This window comes from Phaseolus vulgaris, chromosome 6 (genome assembly GCF_051622355.1).
Source record: "Phaseolus vulgaris cultivar YP4 chromosome 6, ASM5162235v1, whole genome shotgun sequence".
Lineage (NCBI taxonomy): Eukaryota > Viridiplantae > Streptophyta > Magnoliopsida > Fabales > Fabaceae > Phaseolus > Phaseolus vulgaris.
The window spans coordinates 21,560,732-21,580,239 of record NC_143503.1 but is presented as its reverse complement, the minus strand read 5'-3'; the positions used below and the strand labels follow the sequence as shown (position 1 = coordinate 21,580,239).

The following is a 19,508-nucleotide window of genomic DNA, read 5'->3' as shown; positions in this document are numbered from 1 at the left end:
TTTATTCATTACAGAAATATGTTTAACTTTCTTGAGTGTTAAAATTAATTTTGAAGATTCTTTTTACTATAGTAAGAAATTTTATTTTTTTTAATTTACTGAAAAATGAAAACGTTATGATTTATATGTTAAGACATGTCTCTTTGTTAATTATCATCTAGAATTAAAATATTTTTTAATAGTAAATTGATAAGGTTAAAAAAATATTATAGCTTAGAATAGTTGAAATTCACTTCTATAAGTAGATTATTATAGAAAATATATTTATTAATACTAAATTAATAAAGGTAAAATTAATTTAACATTTCATAAACATATAAAGTTAAATTAATATAAGAATTAAACAAAACAAACTTAAGTTTTTTTACAAGCTAAATTTTATATTAGTATCAATTAAATGTTGGATTCTTTCATATTTAAGTCTTGCGCTTGAAAAAATATATAATACTTCACATTCGAATAAAATAAAAGATACCTTACTTAAAATTATGAGTTATACTTTAAAATATAAATTTATCATTAAATAAAAACTAATTTTAAAAATAAAAAATAATTAATTATTATATTGATTAAATTAAATATTATTTTAGAGACTAAAACAATATTGATATTTAAATTAGTTTCTATTATTATTAAATAGTTTTTAAATTAATATTTAAGTAGTTACCAAGGATTTAGCTACCAACTTTAGAATATAAATAATTGGTAGTTAAAATCTTGGTAGGTAATTAAATATCAGTTTAAAAATTATTTATTAATAATAAAATCTTATTTAAATACCAATAATTTTTTTAGTTTCTAAAATATGATCTAATTTAGTCAATATAGTAACTAAATATTTTTATCTCTAAAATTGATTTATTTAATAATTGTATAATAGTTTTATCATTACTATAAAAACTCATTTAAGAAGCTTAAATAAGTCAACAACTTAAATGATGTATATATTTTACGACCTAGATTTTAGGTTTACTCTTTCTTGAAAATGTAATGAGAATTAATTTCTTTATGAATAAGTCTTCCTCTCATTATTCTCTGTATAAAGGGGAATTTCCGAGGAAGAGAAAAATAGAAGGAAAGGAAGCAGTCAGAAGAGCAACATAGAAAGAAAAAGAGAGATGAGATATCTACCATTGTGTAAGATTAAAAATCCTAGTGAGAGACTAGAGAGACAATGTATTCCATCTTTGTTGGGTGAGATTGAGTGTTATCTTCACATAGTGAGAGAAACAAATATTGTAATCCTTCTAGACTAGGTCTCGTGGGTTTTTATTTCTTAAATTGGGGAAGGTTTTCCCACTTTAAAAATTCTTTGTCTCATTATTCTATTTTTGCTTTATTTTCTATTGTTTTTTTATTGCTTCCGCAAGTACCCATCTTGTATCTACACTAAAAAGGGAAAATTAATTTTGAATTTTCCCAACAGTTGTACCAGAGCTTGGTTTTCTGATACAAGATGGAATGAGCCATTTATGATGGAGACATGTTCAAGTTGACTGTGGACAATTATTCCTATTGGAAGCCCATTACTTGCATAACCAAGCCAGAAAGTAAGAGTGATAAAGATTGGGAACTTTTGAATCGAAAAACTGTTGCAATGATTCGAAAGTATATTGATAGAAATTTGTTTGAGCATGTGTCCACATACACAAATGCTCATGAGTTGTGGTCAAAGCTTGAATCTATGACTCAAAAGAAAACTCCAAGAAATAAAGCATCTCTTGTTAGAAGACTGGTGAAACTTGATTACACAAATGGTCAAAGTATGATAGAGCATTTGAATTCATTCAAGGATCTTGTCAGTCAATTGACAAAGATAGATATGAAGATTGATGATGAGTTGGAGACACTTTTGCTACTCAGTTGGTTGCTTGAGAGTTGGGACACACTAATAGTCACGCTCAGCAACTTAGTCCCAGATGGGAAGATCTCAATGGACATTGTTTTAGACACTCTGTTGAGTGAAGACTCCAGAAGGAAAGAAAGATGTACAAATTTTCAATATGAAGTAAATATGATTGAAACCCGTGAGAGAAATGAATCCAATGGAAAAAACAAAAACAAAGCCAAAAGTCGTTCTCAATCTCGTACAAGAACAAAATGTTATTATTCTAGCAAAGAAGGTCATAAGAGATTTGAATGCAAATTTATGAAGAAAGATCTGAAAGCCAGAATTGTCCATCTAGACTTATTTGGTCCAAAAAAGAAGGATTATACTCCAACTACAACCGTCGCTGGAGACGATGATAGTCTTCTTATTGGAGAAGACAATTACCTAAATGTTGCATATGGTGATTGCTCTTGGATCATCGACTCTAGTGCCTCTTTCCATGTAAGTCCACATAAATATTTTTTTTCAAATTATAAGAAAGGTGACTGTGGTATTGTGAAAATGCGAAACCATGTTACAAGCAAGATTGTAGGTATTGGTGATATCATGTTACGAACAGACACATGAAACAAGCTTGTACTGAAGGAAGTGAGACATGTTCCTGAAATGCGTGTCAACCTTATCTTAAGGGGTAAGTTGGATGATGCTGGTTTTATAAGCCACTTTGGTACTGGAAAGTGGAAACTAGCAAAAGGGAACCTAGTCATTGCTAGAGGTTCAAAGGTAGGATCCTTATACATTATGCAAGGAAGAACTTGTTCTCGAGAAACAAATGTTGTTGCAGACTCCAAAGATGTTTGGCACAGACGATTGGGGCATATGAGTGAGAAAGCACTCCAAATGCTCGCCAAAAAGCCAAAAGCCACTTGCCAGGTATAAAGGGTCAAATATTGGAATCCTGTACTGGGTGCATTTATGGTAAACAATGCAGAGTCAGTTTTCAGATATTAGACAATCCCTCAAGGAGACCGGTGACACTTGATCTTGTAGGGGAGCCGAATTATTGTTATCCCTCAAATTAAGTCAGGAAGGGGGAAAATTGTTGCGGACCCTCCTTAATTTTATGGGAGATTATGACCAATTAATATTGGTAATCGATCTATTGAATATATTCAATGATGGCCATTAAAAAGTTTTTTTGGAAATTGTAACTCTCTCTTGAAAATGTAATGAGAATTAATCTCTTTATGAAGAAGTCTTCCTCTCATTAATCTTTGTATAAAGGGAATGTATGAGAAAGAGAAAAATAGAAGCAAAGGAAGCAAATAAGAAGAGCAACATAGAGCGAAAAAAAAGAGAAGAAATATCCACCATGTGAGATTAGAAATCCTAGTGAGAGACTAGAGAGACATGGTATTCCATCCTTATTAGATGAGATTAAGTGTTATCGTCAAAGAGTGAGAGAAACAAATATTGTAAATTCTACTTTCATAGTGAAGACATTTATTTCTCAAGTTAATAAGGTTTTCCCAGGTTAAATTTTTTTTGTCTCATTATTCTATTTTACTCTATTTTTTATTATTTGTTTATTGTTTCCACAAGTGCCCATCTTGTATTTACACTAAAGAGGAAAAAATAATTCTGAATTTTCCCAACCATAACCATAAGTAGTACCATAATCTGAAGTTCTGGGTCTCTTTGCATATAGAGATGTTAAAGAATAGTAAGAATAATATTCCATGAAAAATGAGATAAGGGTCTTTATTGGCAACCTCACCATAGGGGCCATTTAGTGGAATTTTCTTACTAAGTTTGAAAGCAAAGAAAAATATCTTACATTTTGTCATCACCACATCATCTCACTAATGCACACACATCAAAATCATAAGGAATTCAACCTTATAAGAAACATATAACCTATGAAATACAAAAAATAAAAAATATAGAACAATTGAAAACGATAATCTCAAAATGAACATTCCATGCATATGACCCCACAAAAACACCAAAATTTAAGCGTATATGATACTTTTTTTTAAAAGAGAAAAGGACATAATTAAACCTAAAACTGAATTAATAAAATGAAAACAGACATAAATACTTTAAATTAAATTATTTGATTTAATCTATAAAATCAATTTGAATTTATTTTGTACCTATTCACACATAAAAAAATCATTAAATATAATTTAGAAATAAAAAAATAAATAATTATTATAGTGATTAAATTAAATAATATTTTATAAACTTAAAAAACTATTGATATATAAAATAATTTCTATTATTAATTAAAAATATTATAAAATAATTTTGAAATTAGTATTTAACATTAGTTACTAACTACTAATATTTTAGTTATTAAACTATTTTATATTTTAAATTAATTTAATTTAATTTAATATTAATTTAAAATATAAAGTGATTAATAGTTAAAACCTTGGTTAATGTTAAATATTAATTTTGAAATTAATTTATAATAATGATATAAATTTTTAAAAAGTTTTAGATTTTAAATGAGAAATTGATTGCCAGTAGTAAAACAATTTAAAATGCTTAGAAAGATAATTTTAGACAAAGATTACAAAGGGATTTCAAATTTTCAAAGATGACTTCATGGTTATGAAAATCTAGAACTGAGACCCACATGAGTTCAAACAAGGATTCATTATGTGGACATCAGAATTGACCTTAACAGCAAAATAAGAGAGACATCTTCTTTATTTATCAAATTCCAATGTTTCTTAGTGAAATTTCCATGGGGACCAGAACATCACATTAACACACTGTCCCCTGCTTAACATCACAACCATATATTTAATCAATCAACTTTCTTATGAGTGTGTTTGAAAAAAAAAATCATTCATAAGAGAGAAAAAATGAATAAACTTCTATATAACAACTATTAATGCTGCATAGGTTTTGAATTTAAATATGTAATTGTAATTAAGATTATTAAAAAGTTTACTGTAATTTTATAAAATCAATTTATAAGATGAGATTTGCCTCCACTTATATATTTTAAAATGTCATTATCTTTAGTTGATATTGGATCTCCAACACATTCTCTCAAACCGATTAAAATCGGTTAACTCAATGTATAAGACTATTAACTCGGTGTGTAAGACTATATATTATGAGTGTTCGATAATAGAGTGATATGATAAACCCAATAAATTTTTTTTAAAATAACTCTAATATCATATTAAGAAAAAGATTTTAAGTCTAATTCAACCTTATAAAATTGAATTAAACTTAAATTTTATTTTTTTTAATGAATATAAAAACTCATGGATTTTATCTTAATCCAAAATACATCTATGATGTAATAATATAATGATACTTTACTGTACTGTTAATAATATAATATGGATGTGTCAAATTCTTGACAACAAGGTGTGATCTCTCTGTCAAATTAAATTCAACACATTTTTTTCTTGCCATGAACTGACAACACCATATTAAAACCCTCTTAACTGGCCCTTGTTCTGGACATGAAAATTGATCCAATAACTCTATTCCTCAAGTAGCAAAGCAAGTCAAATAGTCCTCAAAGAACTACTTCTCTTGTATATTTTTAATAATGAACCAACCTCACATATCTGATTTTGTATAGCATCATTCATGATATCCTCCTTTTTCATTCTTTTTTGAATGAAGAATAACAACATATTAAAAAACCCTCTTAACTGTTACTTTTATCTGAGATAATACTAATTAGGAAACAGACTTGACAGAACTTCAAATATTTACTGTTCTTGTACATGTACAAACCCAATGGAAGGGGGAAAAACAACCATCAGAGAAGAATAATATGGTTCCTCATAAGGACCATTGTTTCTAACTAGCACATTATTCTATTGTAAAAGCTACTGCACTCCACCTAAAAGGCTTTCTGATAAATCCAAGATTCCTCACTTTGCATCTTCAGTTGCTTGTAGAAGTTCCCAATGAAGGCCTCAGCTTTTGCAAACAGCTCTTGTCCATTAACTCCTCCAATCTCCTCTTCTGCTTCAACTTCTTCATCCATGACTTCTTCATCAGCTTCTCCACCCCTTGTGAAGAAAAGGCTAGGCATTGAAGGACAATTTTGCACCATGTCCACTTTGCTGACACAAACAACCCTTTCAGATGCAGACTTTTCAGCATGTTCTGAGACAGCACCAACAACTATAGGGGTGGAATTGTAACCTTCTCTTTTCTCAGAAGTGGCTTCTGGTGGCATCACAGGTTGCTTTTTATCTTCCGAAGGCCTAGAAAAAACTGAAAGGAGTCCAGCCTCAGCACAAAGTGCCATGATGAGGAAGTTTATGATGAAATACAAGTAGGTTGGCCTAAGTGAGGAAGGTAAAGAGGGTGTGATGACAAGAAGAACAACTAGAACACAGAGCACTAGAACTTGAGATTTCTTAAACTTGTTCATGGCTTTGTGAAATGAGAGAAAAAAAAGTATCAATAAGCAAGGAATAAGAAGAATGGTGAAAAAGAACAAGATGAAGTAGAGGTAGATTGGAATTGGAAGTAGTAGGAATAAGTATGGGGTTCTGAATGTGCATATATAGAGGATATGAGAGTGATGAGTGAGGTAAATGAGGGGAAGATAGAGAAAGAGAAACCATGGAAATTGTGTATTAGATGTATACTACAAAGTCAACAAAAAAGTACTAATAAAATAGTGGATGCTGAAAATTCTAAGAAAATTCTCACACAGACCAAATATCATTGTCAGTTTACAAAAAGTTAATAGCAGTGTAAAAAAGGTGAATTACCCAAAGGTCTTAACAATTTGTGAAAGAAAGTGCAGGATTTGTTTGACATTTAGTGAGACAACTACCACTTTCCAAATAGAAGTGCATATGCAAACCAAAATTAACATTATATAAAATGACCATTAATCATTTTCAGAATACAAATAAATTCTTTAAAATCTAAACACCAATGTTGGAATCACTGAAAGAAGAATATCTAAATCTTATGTGTGACAGTGTCAGATAAAACCAATGGCATGGCAGATAAGAATTTTTATGGCAGGCATCACTTTTTGCCCTTGCTTTGTGATGGCATAGCTTGTGATTAAGTCATTTATGTGCATGAACACATCAGAAAGAGATTATTAAGATTGAGAATTTGCCTTTTGCCTCTAAAGTGCGACAAGGTGACGTTAGAGCCAAACTGATGAATGAGGTAAGTAGGGCCAAGAGAGGATGCAAGATTGCAAGAGACAAATAAATATCAACATATAATCTTAGACACACAAACTTGGCTAAAGCATAGCCCCAAATTTATGCAAATTGTTCTTCATATAATTTTTAATGTGTTCTTGCCTTTTTCGTGTTTGCTTAAAAAATATTTTTCATTATTTTAAGAAACTATGAAACATGGTCCCATGATAAAAATAGCATTTGACGTGTGAATGAATCGAAACAAAATGTTTTAATCTGTGTTCTTTCATTTTTGCTGTTTTTAGTAAAATCAAAATATGCTACTTTTTAACTTAATATTCAGTAAAATATATGTGTTCGATTTCTATCCACGTTACTGGTTCTACTTTAACTATGTTTAAGTTCTTGAACGGAGTTTTGCAAATTAATCAAATTAGAAAGAAAAAACTTTTGTAGAATACATTTTTAGATTAGATGTTCATTATTTTGGAGGTGGTGAGAATCTTTGTAGCCTAAGAAGCATTTGTGAAAACCCCCACTTTGAATTAGTGGGGTAGTGGTCCAAGGCTAAGGGATTGGGTTCTTTGTTGATGCCTGGAGTATGAAACACGGTACATTCACCCACAAGAACCCTACTTAAGTGGGAACCAACATGATGTTACATACAATCCACATCAAAAAAAATTTAATGTTATGTTTTTTTAATGTAAAGATCTCCTTAGACTCATTTAGAATGTTTTTATCATATGATCGGACATTTTTCGATTTACTAAAAAGACACATAAGTAGTCCTCAAGCTTAACATACTAACAATGATATTCGTGTTAATTGGGTCCAACATCTCAGACTTAATTCCAGACTATATAAATAGATAAATCATACTCAGGTCAAGATACGTATTTAATAATATGTATTACCTACAACTACTGAATATTAAATATTAACTTGAGCATCCAAAGACCTTTTGTTGGTACTCTCATACGAGAGTCAATTTGTGATATTTATTTTCAATGGAGACTGTGCAAGCAAGACTATCACGACAAAACCTTCCGACCATACAAGAACAATTTTCATAGAAAAATCAACACATTTATCATATGAAAATAAGGTTAATTATAGTTGCAATATATTCATTTATTGTGAATAAGTTGTAATTTTAGAAAGTTTTTCAATAATTTAAAGGGAGAAGTTAAAGGTGAAATTGGATGTATTTAACTCTCACTTTTTTGTTTGCATTGGAGGGCGATTTCTTCTAATTCAAATGTTTTATGATTGACTCCTTGAATAGGAGAAATTTAGATGTAAAGAGTCATAAATCAAGTTAATAAATGGGAAAGAGCTCATGGCACCTCCAATACCTTAAGGTATTATTATGAATTTTCATCTTCTCACTATTTTTACTCACACTTAAAATTCTATGAAACAATAAAAACATTTATACTTTGGAGAGAAAACTAGGGTTAAGACATTTATATTTTGGTAAAACAATGACATATTATATAATTTTCTAAAAATTGTTATAGTTCTCATAAAAGATTTTTTTTGTTATAATTCATATTAAAGAGAAAATATTTGTATTGTTAATATGTTAATTGGGTTTGATTATGATTAATAAAGGAATTCTACCCTACTATCTCCATATATACTCTCATTTTTTATTTTGAACTTCATGGCATATGAACACAATAGATTGGTGTGAGATTTTTTTTTTTCTCAAATCAACCCATCTAGAAGATTTCTAATGCTTATCTTAATTCAGAAAAGGAATATATATATATATATATATATATATATATATATATATATTTAAATAAACAATTTTAAAAAATAATCCTCACCTTTTTTGTGTTGTTTTTAATAAAAGTATACTTTTTTTTAAATATCATATTGACTGACATTTAAATAAATTTATAAAAATTTAAAATTCGAAGTAAAATATAAAAAATAAAAAATGTGAATGTAACTTTACTAAAAAATAAAAGAGTTTGTATCATTATTAAAACTTGAAAGAAAAATATCTTTTTAAAAATTATAAAAAAAAATAAGTTTCATTTTAAGAAAAGTATACAAAAAATATTTTAAAAAATTATAAAAAAAAAATAATGTTATTTAATATAATTTAATGGCAGAAAAGATACAATTTTTTTCCTAAAATTATACTTTATTATATTTGAATGATCACTATATCAATATCATTAATGGGTTATCAACACTAAACTCAGTTTTTTCATAATTTAAAAGTTTTTTTTTACTCTCTTTATTTCCTTAATTCACTTTCATATCTTTTTAACCAAAACTGTAATCCAATACTAAAACAAATAGTATTTGAGTGCAATAACCTTAATTATATCAACAAACACCACATCTTAAATTTATATTCATAGAACATCTTAATTTCTTAGAATTTGTTTCTAAAAAAAAGGTTGTAAAATATATTCATTCTCTTATCATATACAATAATTTTCTGGTGTATAAGGAATCGATTCCAGTGAGAATGGATAAGGATTGCAGAGTTGATAATTACAAAAATAAAGTAGTTTGAAAGATGACAAAAAGCTGTGTAGACTAAAATGTTATTCTTTTAATTACTTTGCGTTTCACTTTTAAACATACCTCCATATAAAGATTATTATATTGTTCAAATCAAACCTAAAAACACTTTAAAAGGTTTTCAAGACTACTTTTACTTTTGTTCTTTTCTTTAAGTTGGAATTGTTCAATTGGGTTCATCACTATTGTGAAACAAAATTTGATATTTTGAACCCAAATTCGAATTGTTTGGGGCTAATTCTCCCTTCACCAATATGATTTGCACCTATTACAATCAAGTCCATTTTTTTTTAATGATTTTAAATTTTTTACTTCTGAATATTCATATCCGTAAGTCAAACTACAAAGTTCTGGATATACAAATTCGAAATTAATGTCACTTCCAAATTTCACCATTTGGAAGCTTATTTGTACAGCATTTTGGATGTCAAGATCCATAAGCAAACATAAATGAATTCCAAATTTCAATCATCAACACCATTTACAACACACCGTTCTGAATATAAAAATTCAGAACTTATTACTCACTTCCCGATATGACCATCCGGAAGCTTAATCCAGAATGTATAAAAATGACTTCTGGATATTTTAATATCTAAGCAAATATGTGAAAAGGGCATAATGGGATTTTAAAATTTTCGTTTGGTGCAAGTCAAAATTGATTGGGTGCAGAAAGCAATTGCCATTGTTTGGTTAGCCATTTTTGCTGCAACTCATGTGAGGTCTAACTCAGAGGGTTTTTTCTTTTTCTACCCCATGATTTCTTCATCATGTACCTTCATAAAATGTTGAAAAAGTTTAAAGTGTTTATGGATTAGATTTTTAGACTGTACAAATTAAAAATATATTACAGATTACATAATTTAAAATATATTTTTATTCAGAATATATTTTTAATTTTTTTATTATACAATTCATAATGTATTTTTTTATTATACAATTCAAAATATATTTTCAAATTTTATAATTCTAAATTTAAAAATGTAACATGTGTAATTTGAAAATTTATTAATTATATAATTTAAAATATTTATGACTTCATGAGTAATTTGGATCTTTCCTACACATACAAAGACAAATTCGCCAAATTTTGTCTACAAAGATGGAGGAAGAAACTATTGGGGTGATGAAAGAAAGAGTCAATCCAGATTTTTTTTTTCTTTATTACATTTCTTATTTAATTAAAATTAAAAAACTCAAAATTGTATTGTTTGATAAGATGCTGCCACCGGTAAAAAAATGCAAGTTGCAGGGCCCATTTATCCATATAAGTCTTTTTGTTCTTTGGCATCTTTTTGTTCTTTTCGCATCTTCTTCTCCTTACGTTTTTCTTTCTACACCCCACAATGTTATGCAAAGATAAAACTATCTTTATTATTTTTTAAAATCTCTAGAATGCACATAGGACCTACACTATTCTTTCTTTTTCCTTTGTCCACATTTTGCACAGACAAACTCCACATACTCCATTTCTCTTAAACCGTAGTGACACTGCTCCATCTCTTGACACAGGAAGGTGTTTCTATTGGTGGTGGTGGGTGGTTGGATGGTTTCTCTTGGCGATTCCTTGTTCGGAGAAGAAGGTAAGTCAATTTTTTGGTTTTCAAATCTATAGTTTCGCTTATTTTTTTAAAATAGTTGACTTTTTATATGATTTTGGTGTCATTGATGATTCTTTTATAACACGGACAACATATAAAGATGGTATTTAATCATTATATATACATAATAAATTCCTCACGTTTTCCAATGGTAATCGAATATTGGGCCTGATATGGTATTGATGGCTTCCCGCACTCGGCGCCTCGTCTGATTGTTCCGTCCGGAACTCTCACTTCGCCGTCGGGTCTGCCTTACTGGGCTTTCACTTTGTTTTCTTATGGCTGGACGTTGATGGTCGTCCTATCGACGTCCATCCCCTCGACTCGATCGTTATAGTCTCTCGGGCCTCGAGATGATTGTCGGTCTCTCTGGGGAGATCGATGTACCGCGACATCTATTTTAACGAATTTATGGAAATGGTCCACCTAGACGAGTTCTTCCACTTTGTCCTTCAAAGCTTGACATCCTTTGGTTGAATAGTCGTAGTTACGATGGTATTGGCAATGTGTGGATGTATTAGCATTTCTTGGGGTCTGTGACGGGGGAGGGATGAGTTCGACCTGTAATGCTTCATCTAGAATCCTTCCTCTTGGGACGGTGAGAGGTGTGTAACTGTGAAAATGGGGGTCGCGATTTTCTTTAAATCGGTCAACCGCTCCGGTTCCGAGCGGTTGTCCCTACCTTTCTCTTTCTCGCTTTCCTTACTTGTAGTTTCAATTTGGTATGCTTTGTTTCATGATTTTCTTGTAGTGTATATATAGGTATGAGAATTTTTTTAAATAAGATAAGAATACAAGAGTATATGAGTATGTAGATATTTACTTTATTCTTGTGACTACACTTTAAAGAAACAGAATGTGTGAATCAAGAAAAAAAATCCTTTGGAAGAAAGAAAAAAAGGAATGAATTAATTAGGTTGTAAGTTTAGCAGAGAAAAGGAAGAAAGACTCTGGTTCATTGGGAGTTATGTCCTGACATAAGACAAAGACAATAGCTTTTGTAAGGTTGTTTTGTGGATCCTTGAAAAGAAAGAGATGTTTACTCAGCCATGTGAATTTTGGATCTGATTTTGAATTAGCAAAGAAAGCTAAGAAATGACATCTCACATGCAACCTGGTGGGGTGGGTCATGCAACTTGCAAACATGAATTATTAGAATGTGTGTACTATGTACTATATTAAAAACTAATGTCATGTAATATAAAATTAATTAAAAACTATGTACACTCTTATTTAATGTGATGTAATATAAAATTAATTATAGAGAAAAAAATAATTAATTATTATATTAATTAAATTATATATTATTTAAAAAATTATTAGTATATAAAATAATTTTTATTATTAATAAATAATTTTTAAATTGATATCTAATTAGCTATCTAAATTTTAGTTATTAAGATTTAATTCTAGAATAATTGTTACTTAAAACTTTGGTAACTAATTAAATATTAATTTAAAAATTAATAATAAAAATTAATTTAAAAATCAATAATAATATATAATTTAATTAATATAATAATTAATTATTTTTAAAATATAAAATTAATTTATATTTAATGATTTTTGTATGGTGCGTGAACTTGGTTTGATTTCATAACACGATATTAAATAACAGTTTTATATATATATATATAGATTAATAACTTAATTATTTTTTTACTATTATTCTTATTTTATCTCTTTATTAATAAAAGCTCTATCACACTTCTTGATTTTAATTTCTTTTTATTTTGACAACATGGCAAACTCAGTTTATTAGGATTGAAACATGACAAATGTTATGTTAACAACTGCTGAGTGTTTTGTGTCTGCATACAACTGTGACGTGGCATTGTGCTGATGTGGTGAAGGACATTTTTGTCCAGTCAAACATTAATAAGGTTTTTAAAGGGTGAAGCAACGCTAATAAGGTTGTAGCAAACATTGTTTTTTTGGGTTAGGGTTTTATCGACGGGTTTTATGTATTTTTGTTTGTATTTTTTGTTGTGGTAGGTGGTGTGATTATTGTGGAGCAAATGCTCCCAGCACCCAACATTTTTGAACCCGCACTCAACATAATTTTAAAAAATTCAAATATATTCTTTATTCTGGAAATAAAAATCTGGAATTGAAAATAATGCATTATGAGAAAATAAATCTGGAAGAGATTTTTTTGTTTTGGATATAAAAATTCGAAAAAAAAAATCAAAATTTCATTTCGGATAAAAAAATCTGGAAGTGAAAATAATACATTCTGGAAAAAATTATCCATAAGAGATTATTATGTTCCAGAAAAGGGGGTCCAGAATGTAATTTTATATATATTCCATTTTTTTAAGGATATTTTCGATTTTTTCCCTGTGATTGGGTGTAGTGATATGGTGCAGGAAGCAATTGCCTTATTGTGGTATGCACCTTGTTTGATTTGTTGGTTATTTTGTGTTTTTTTTTTTCTTTAGGGTCTATATATATATTGACGACTTAGTATTATGCATTGGTAGGGGTTGATTTTTTTTGTTTATTTTTTTGGCGGTGGTTGACATTGTTCCTCCATTATGCATTGTGTGGTTTGTTGGTTATTTTGAATATTTTTGGTGTAGTCATTGATAGGTTGATGATTTTCTTTATACATGGAAAACTCCACTCTATGTCCATGAAGAAAACACACTTTTATGATTTTCAACTAAAATTTGTTACAATAAAAGATAAAAAGAAAAGAATCAATCACTCTCACAATACCACAATGAAAGGATTAATCAAGGGAATGAATTTGAGTGAGTGTTGAAAAGAAGTTAATGTATAACACATGTCTTGCTGTCACAAACACACATCATCTTTTTAAAAAAAACATAAGAAGGTGGAGAATGTTACATTTTTTTTTATCTATTCTTGTATGTAATTTACATGTTAATAACATTTCAAGACCTAAGATAAAAAATGATAACATTTGTTCTATTTGGTTTATTTTTTTGGTAAACTGGTTGATATATTTTGTTTTAGACAGATTGTGAAATGACTTATTCAAGTTCTATGGGAAAGTATAATGGTCAAAAATTTGATTCCGAAGGAAGGGAAATGAAAGTTTGATTGTTTATATTACTAGGTTGCTAATAGTTCATTTAATTTTGAAATTGTGAAATTGTATTGAATACATAAATTTGCCTTGATGGTTGATTTTGTAGATAAGAGTGAGACACAGAGTTCACACTCAACATGTTGTTAAAATTAATCATAATTTGACGTCATTCCAACGTCAAAGAATAGAGCGAACACCTTTTAAGTGGATGCTTGAATTAGAAGATGAATTGGACATATCATACCCTTTTCTTCACGAATTAATTGGTAGGTGGAGTGTTGATAACAATTGTTTTCTAGGATAAGACAACATTTAATTCATTTTAAGGTTCTGGGTGTATGTTTCACTCTAAGGTTGTGAGTGGAGTGACGAGAGAACAATTAAATTTGGAGGATGATGGTGGTGGGTTGGTGAATGAAGTGTTTGATGGAGAAGACATAAAAATATATATTGTTTTTGAAAAAATAGCCAACAAAATTTATAAAAAGAAAAAAAATGTTGATGAATTTTGTAGGTTGTACATACTTCTTTTATTAGTTGTTTTTTATTTTCCTATGATTTCTAGGAGTTTTTCTTCATTTTCTTTTAAGGTTTTAGATAATTTAAATGTATTGGATGTATACAATTGGGGCGATGTAGTTTATGATTTAATAGTTTTTACTTTAATACGGACATTAGAAGTATATAACAATCAAAGGAATGCCAGTGAAATATATTTGGTTGGTTAAGTTGCTCTTTTGCAGGTTAGTGACAATTTTATGACAAGTAATTATGTAGTCCAAATGTAATAAATTTGTGAAATTGTTAATGACTAAGTATTTTTTTTGGCACCAACTTTGGGTTGTTCAACATGTTGGGAATTGACATCCCTGTAGATAAAATTTCTTTTCCTCGGTTTCTGCAGTGGTTGTGCGTAAAAATCCAATCAAATAATTTAAATGAAGCCTTCTTTGTAGCTGATGTATTTAATTGTGTGGTTAACACCTTGGTTGAAATCACTGCATTTTTATTTGTTGACCATAACAAAGAAGTTGTTATTGTATATTGTAGGGGATTGGGCAATCACTGATGTGGAGGAATGATTAAACAATGTTAAAGAAGCTCTACAAATTGGTGGAGAGGAACATGATGAATATAGTAACTATTATTCAAGTGAGTGGGACAAAGTTGTTCAGAAGCATCAAGTTTGCCAAAACCAACTTGTAGACAATAACAAGAGGATACATGATGTTGAGAAATAATTAGGACTTTTGCAAGAACAAGTACACAAAGAAAACCATTGGACATGGACAACATTTGAACCTAAGGACAATCCCAACTCACGTCCTCAAAGCTCACCTCCTCAAAGAGCTTAAATTCGAACAAAGTTCCCTAATACATCTTGTATGTGACAACCAAACAACATTACACATTGTCTCTAATTCTATCTTTAATAAGAGGATCAAACACATTAGGTAGATTTTTATTTTACAAGAGTAGAAAGTATGAATACTGTTGGATTGAACTCACTTTCTATGTGGAGGCCCAGTATTAACCTTTAGGGTTTTTTTCGAACACAGTGACAACAGTCAGCAAAAAAGACAGAGAGAGAAAAGAGTAAAGAGAGAAAGTTTCGCTCAGAAACTTCTAGCTGCCATCGACGCTTTGTTCACTGTTGGATCGGGCTGAAATTTTGTAAGAAGGTTCATACTTTGTGTGACTTCAATCTGACTGTTCGGATCTTGCAGAAGTTGTTTGAACAAAGAGAAATTTATCTCATATTTCATCAGTGTTTTCAACATTTCTATTGAGGACGAAAATCTTTAGATTGTTGCTGCTGGTTTCGTCTACCATTTGATCGTGCAGAAATTTTGTCAACAGGTTCATACCTCGTGGTGCTTCAACTGAATTGTTCAAAAGTCACCGGAACAATGACATATAGGTCGCGTACGGTAGCTGCAGTTTGTGAATTTTCCAGGTTTATTGTTCTCTGTTTCATCTCTGTTGTATAACTATTTGGCTGGTTATTGAGCACAATTTGTGTTGTGATTTGAGACTCTCTTGTAACCATAACTTTGATCATAGTGGAGTTTGATTGACTGACTTGTACCCATGGTTTTTACTTCTCACATTGAGAAAGTTTTTCACGTAAAAAAATTTGTGGCTTCCTGAAGTGTGTTTTATGTTGCTGTCATTATTTATTATTGCTCCTCACATATTTTTAAAGTTGGAGAAATTATTATCCGCTATTTATTGTTCTTGTTGAGTTATTATTTTTATTGTGTTGAATTTCCCGTCAAATACATCATTATTAGATTTGTCAACTCTAATTAAGAATTGATTAAGATATTCACCAAACCTCTAATAAGAGTAACGATCAACTATATTTGTTAATTAGGCACACATATAACCTATATTGTCGAATGTCAATATAAAAAAATAAGCAGTTAATATACTATTTTCAACCTCAATATGGTATTTTGCAAACACAAGTCCCTATAACCTCTAATAATCATCTTATACATAATTTGTGCATATTCATACTCTATCCAAAAAGTTTGAAATGATATGATGAATATTAAATGTTCTATCATCATTCTCCTGAAGATGTATTTATCTGATTGTGTATGTATTTATATATATAATCAATTAAAAAAGAGTTAATCTTAGAGAGAAATATTAAGATAAGAAGAATTGATCTATATAATTAATAATATCTAAATTATATATGTATTATTAGATATTTATTATATATATATATAAACCATTTTTTTTCTCAAAAATACCTACAAGTATTTAAATGCATATGCATATTTACCCTGGGCAAAAAATAATTGTAGCAATGTGAGTTTGATTGGATGGTGGAGCTGATGAAATTTCCCAGGTTCGTAATCTAAGAGATATTTGGCCATTTATGATGAGGAAGTTTCACGCATCTTCTTCTTCTTATTTTGGGACACTCATTTACTAAAGAATTAAACTAAGTGATTTTCATTTTACCTTTTTTTAGTTTTTCTTTGTTTTTCTCAAATTTGTAATCAATGTTTCAAAATTTCACTCGAGACAATGTTTATTTTAAACTGTAAAATAATTTTATTTTATTTTTCAAATTTTATAATTGCTATTTTGAAAAAGATTTTGGTATTTATTTTGTGGTGGCAAATTGAAGTTTAACACAATATTAAGTATTCTTATTATTTCTATTTTTTAAATTTTAATTAATTTATAAATGTATGTGTATATATACACATATATAAATTAATGAGTACACAAAAACTGAATAGAATTTTTTATAAATATTTTAGTAAAAATAAAAAAAATTGATTGCATTTCATATTTTTTGTAAAAAAATTAAACTACATTTTAAAAGGAATATATAATAATAATGATAATAATAATCTATAATTTATAGAAAAAAGATTCTATCTTCATAAATATATTTTATATTTTTATTTTATCTCTAATTATCTTTTAAAAATATTTTTAAATGATACCTTCAAATAAAATTGAAGTTTGTTTATATTTAAATGAATACATATGAGTATTTTTTTTTCTTTTTTATATTTGAGCGAAGAGGACTCTTTCGTTAGTTTAATATCAAAATTCATTCTTTGATACAAGATAATGATTAAAGATGGATATAAAATAGAAAACATATCGACCATAAAATTATAAAGAATTTCATATTAATATATATAAATATATATACTATTTTTTAATTTCAAATAAAAATAAATAAATTACAAGTAATTTAATTTTAAAATACAATATTAAATAAATTAAAAGTGTCTTGATAATTAAAAATAAAAAAGTGAATATATATACTAATTTCAAAAATCAAATATTACTTAATATTATACTCATATTCAATAATTTTTTTTCAAAGTTAAAAAGAAGTTAAATAATACCTACAAAATACATTTTTATTTGACATTCCTAATAATTTTCGAATAAAATGTGACTTTTGTCACTGAAATTCGTATTATAGATTAATTTGATTTTGTTCTACATGAAAAATATAATCTACTGGTACTACTTAAAAGATTACACACACACACATTTAATTTCTATAATATCGAATTCTGATATATAAGATTTTTCTTAAACAGTGATCAGTATAAATTTTTTGATACGAATAATCATTGTTTACATATTATAATTGCACTTTCCAAATTCAGAATTCTGACTTCTAAATGAGTCTATTTATGGAAATAAATTATACAAATATTTATTTATGTAATTTAAAAAAAATATTTGGAAAAGAAATTCAATATCCAACACTATATTAGTATTCTAAGTAAGAGTGGGAACACATGTTTGATGTTTGTCAACACCACCGGTTGCACCGGCTGTTGCGTATTTATATTTTTTTATTTTTATTATTAATATATATTATGTATTCAATTTTTTTATTTTTATTATTGTGTATTTACAAGTTTTTATTTTTACTATTAGTGTGTATCTTTATTTTTATTTTTATTTATTTATTATTATTATTATTATTATTAAATTTACATTTTTTATTTTTATCATTATGTATCCGTATTTTTATTTATATCATTATTATATATGTATCTATGTTTATTAAAATGACTATATATATACAATTATTTTTATCATTTTTTAATTTTATTTCGAATTTTTTAAATGTATTTTTTTTAAATGAAATGAATGGTAATTTTTAAAAAATTGGATGCATATGATTATGTACGAATTTACCTAATAATATAAGAAAAATGAATGATGAGTGATTTATTTTGGCTAATTAATAATATATTATTATAAGAGTGGAATAAAATAAAAGAGATTAAGAAGGGGAATGAGAAGTTTTGAAAAAACTCACATTTGGTTTTTAGATATTAAAAAAAATAAAAAATATTAAAAATAACAATAAATTAACTAAAATAAAATATTAATAAAAATAAAATAAAAATAAATTTTGTGTACATCAAGATCTTATAAAAGAGAATCAACTATAGAAAAAGTAAAACAAATTAATTAATACACGCTACAATCATCAACTATATTGTCAAAACTAAATAAATTTTTTCTATAATTAAAATTAATAGTTATTAGATGCCAACACTAATTAAAAAACAAATTTACTATTCAACAGAATTTAAAAACTTTTAATTAATTTTTTAATGAGAGTATTGTACCTAATAAAAATGTTTGAAGGAGAAGTTCAAAACAGTACTCAATATTAATTCAAAAGTGGCAATATTAAAGTTTTTTTCCAATAATACCTTTTTTGATGAAAAATATTTTTTTTCTTCTAGAAGAATAATTATTATTTATTTATAATTTAGACGAAGTATGAATTTTCTAAA

General features: G+C 27.9%; 1 protein-coding gene and 1 pseudogene across 1 annotated transcript; one reads left to right on the top strand and one right to left on the bottom strand.

Moving 5' to 3' along the window:
* Positions 1-5,552: 5,552 nt before the first annotated feature.
* On the bottom strand, positions 5,553-6,464 carry LOC137831252 (uncharacterized). The gene has a single exon (XM_068638849.2). The coding sequence runs from the start codon at positions 6,249-6,251 to the stop codon at positions 5,712-5,714; it is 540 nt and encodes a 179-aa protein (XP_068494950.2). The 5' UTR covers positions 6,252-6,464; the 3' UTR covers positions 5,553-5,711.
* On the top strand, positions 6,396-14,927 carry LOC150027284 (uncharacterized; annotated as a pseudogene).
* Positions 14,928-19,508: the final 4,581 nt, after the last annotated feature.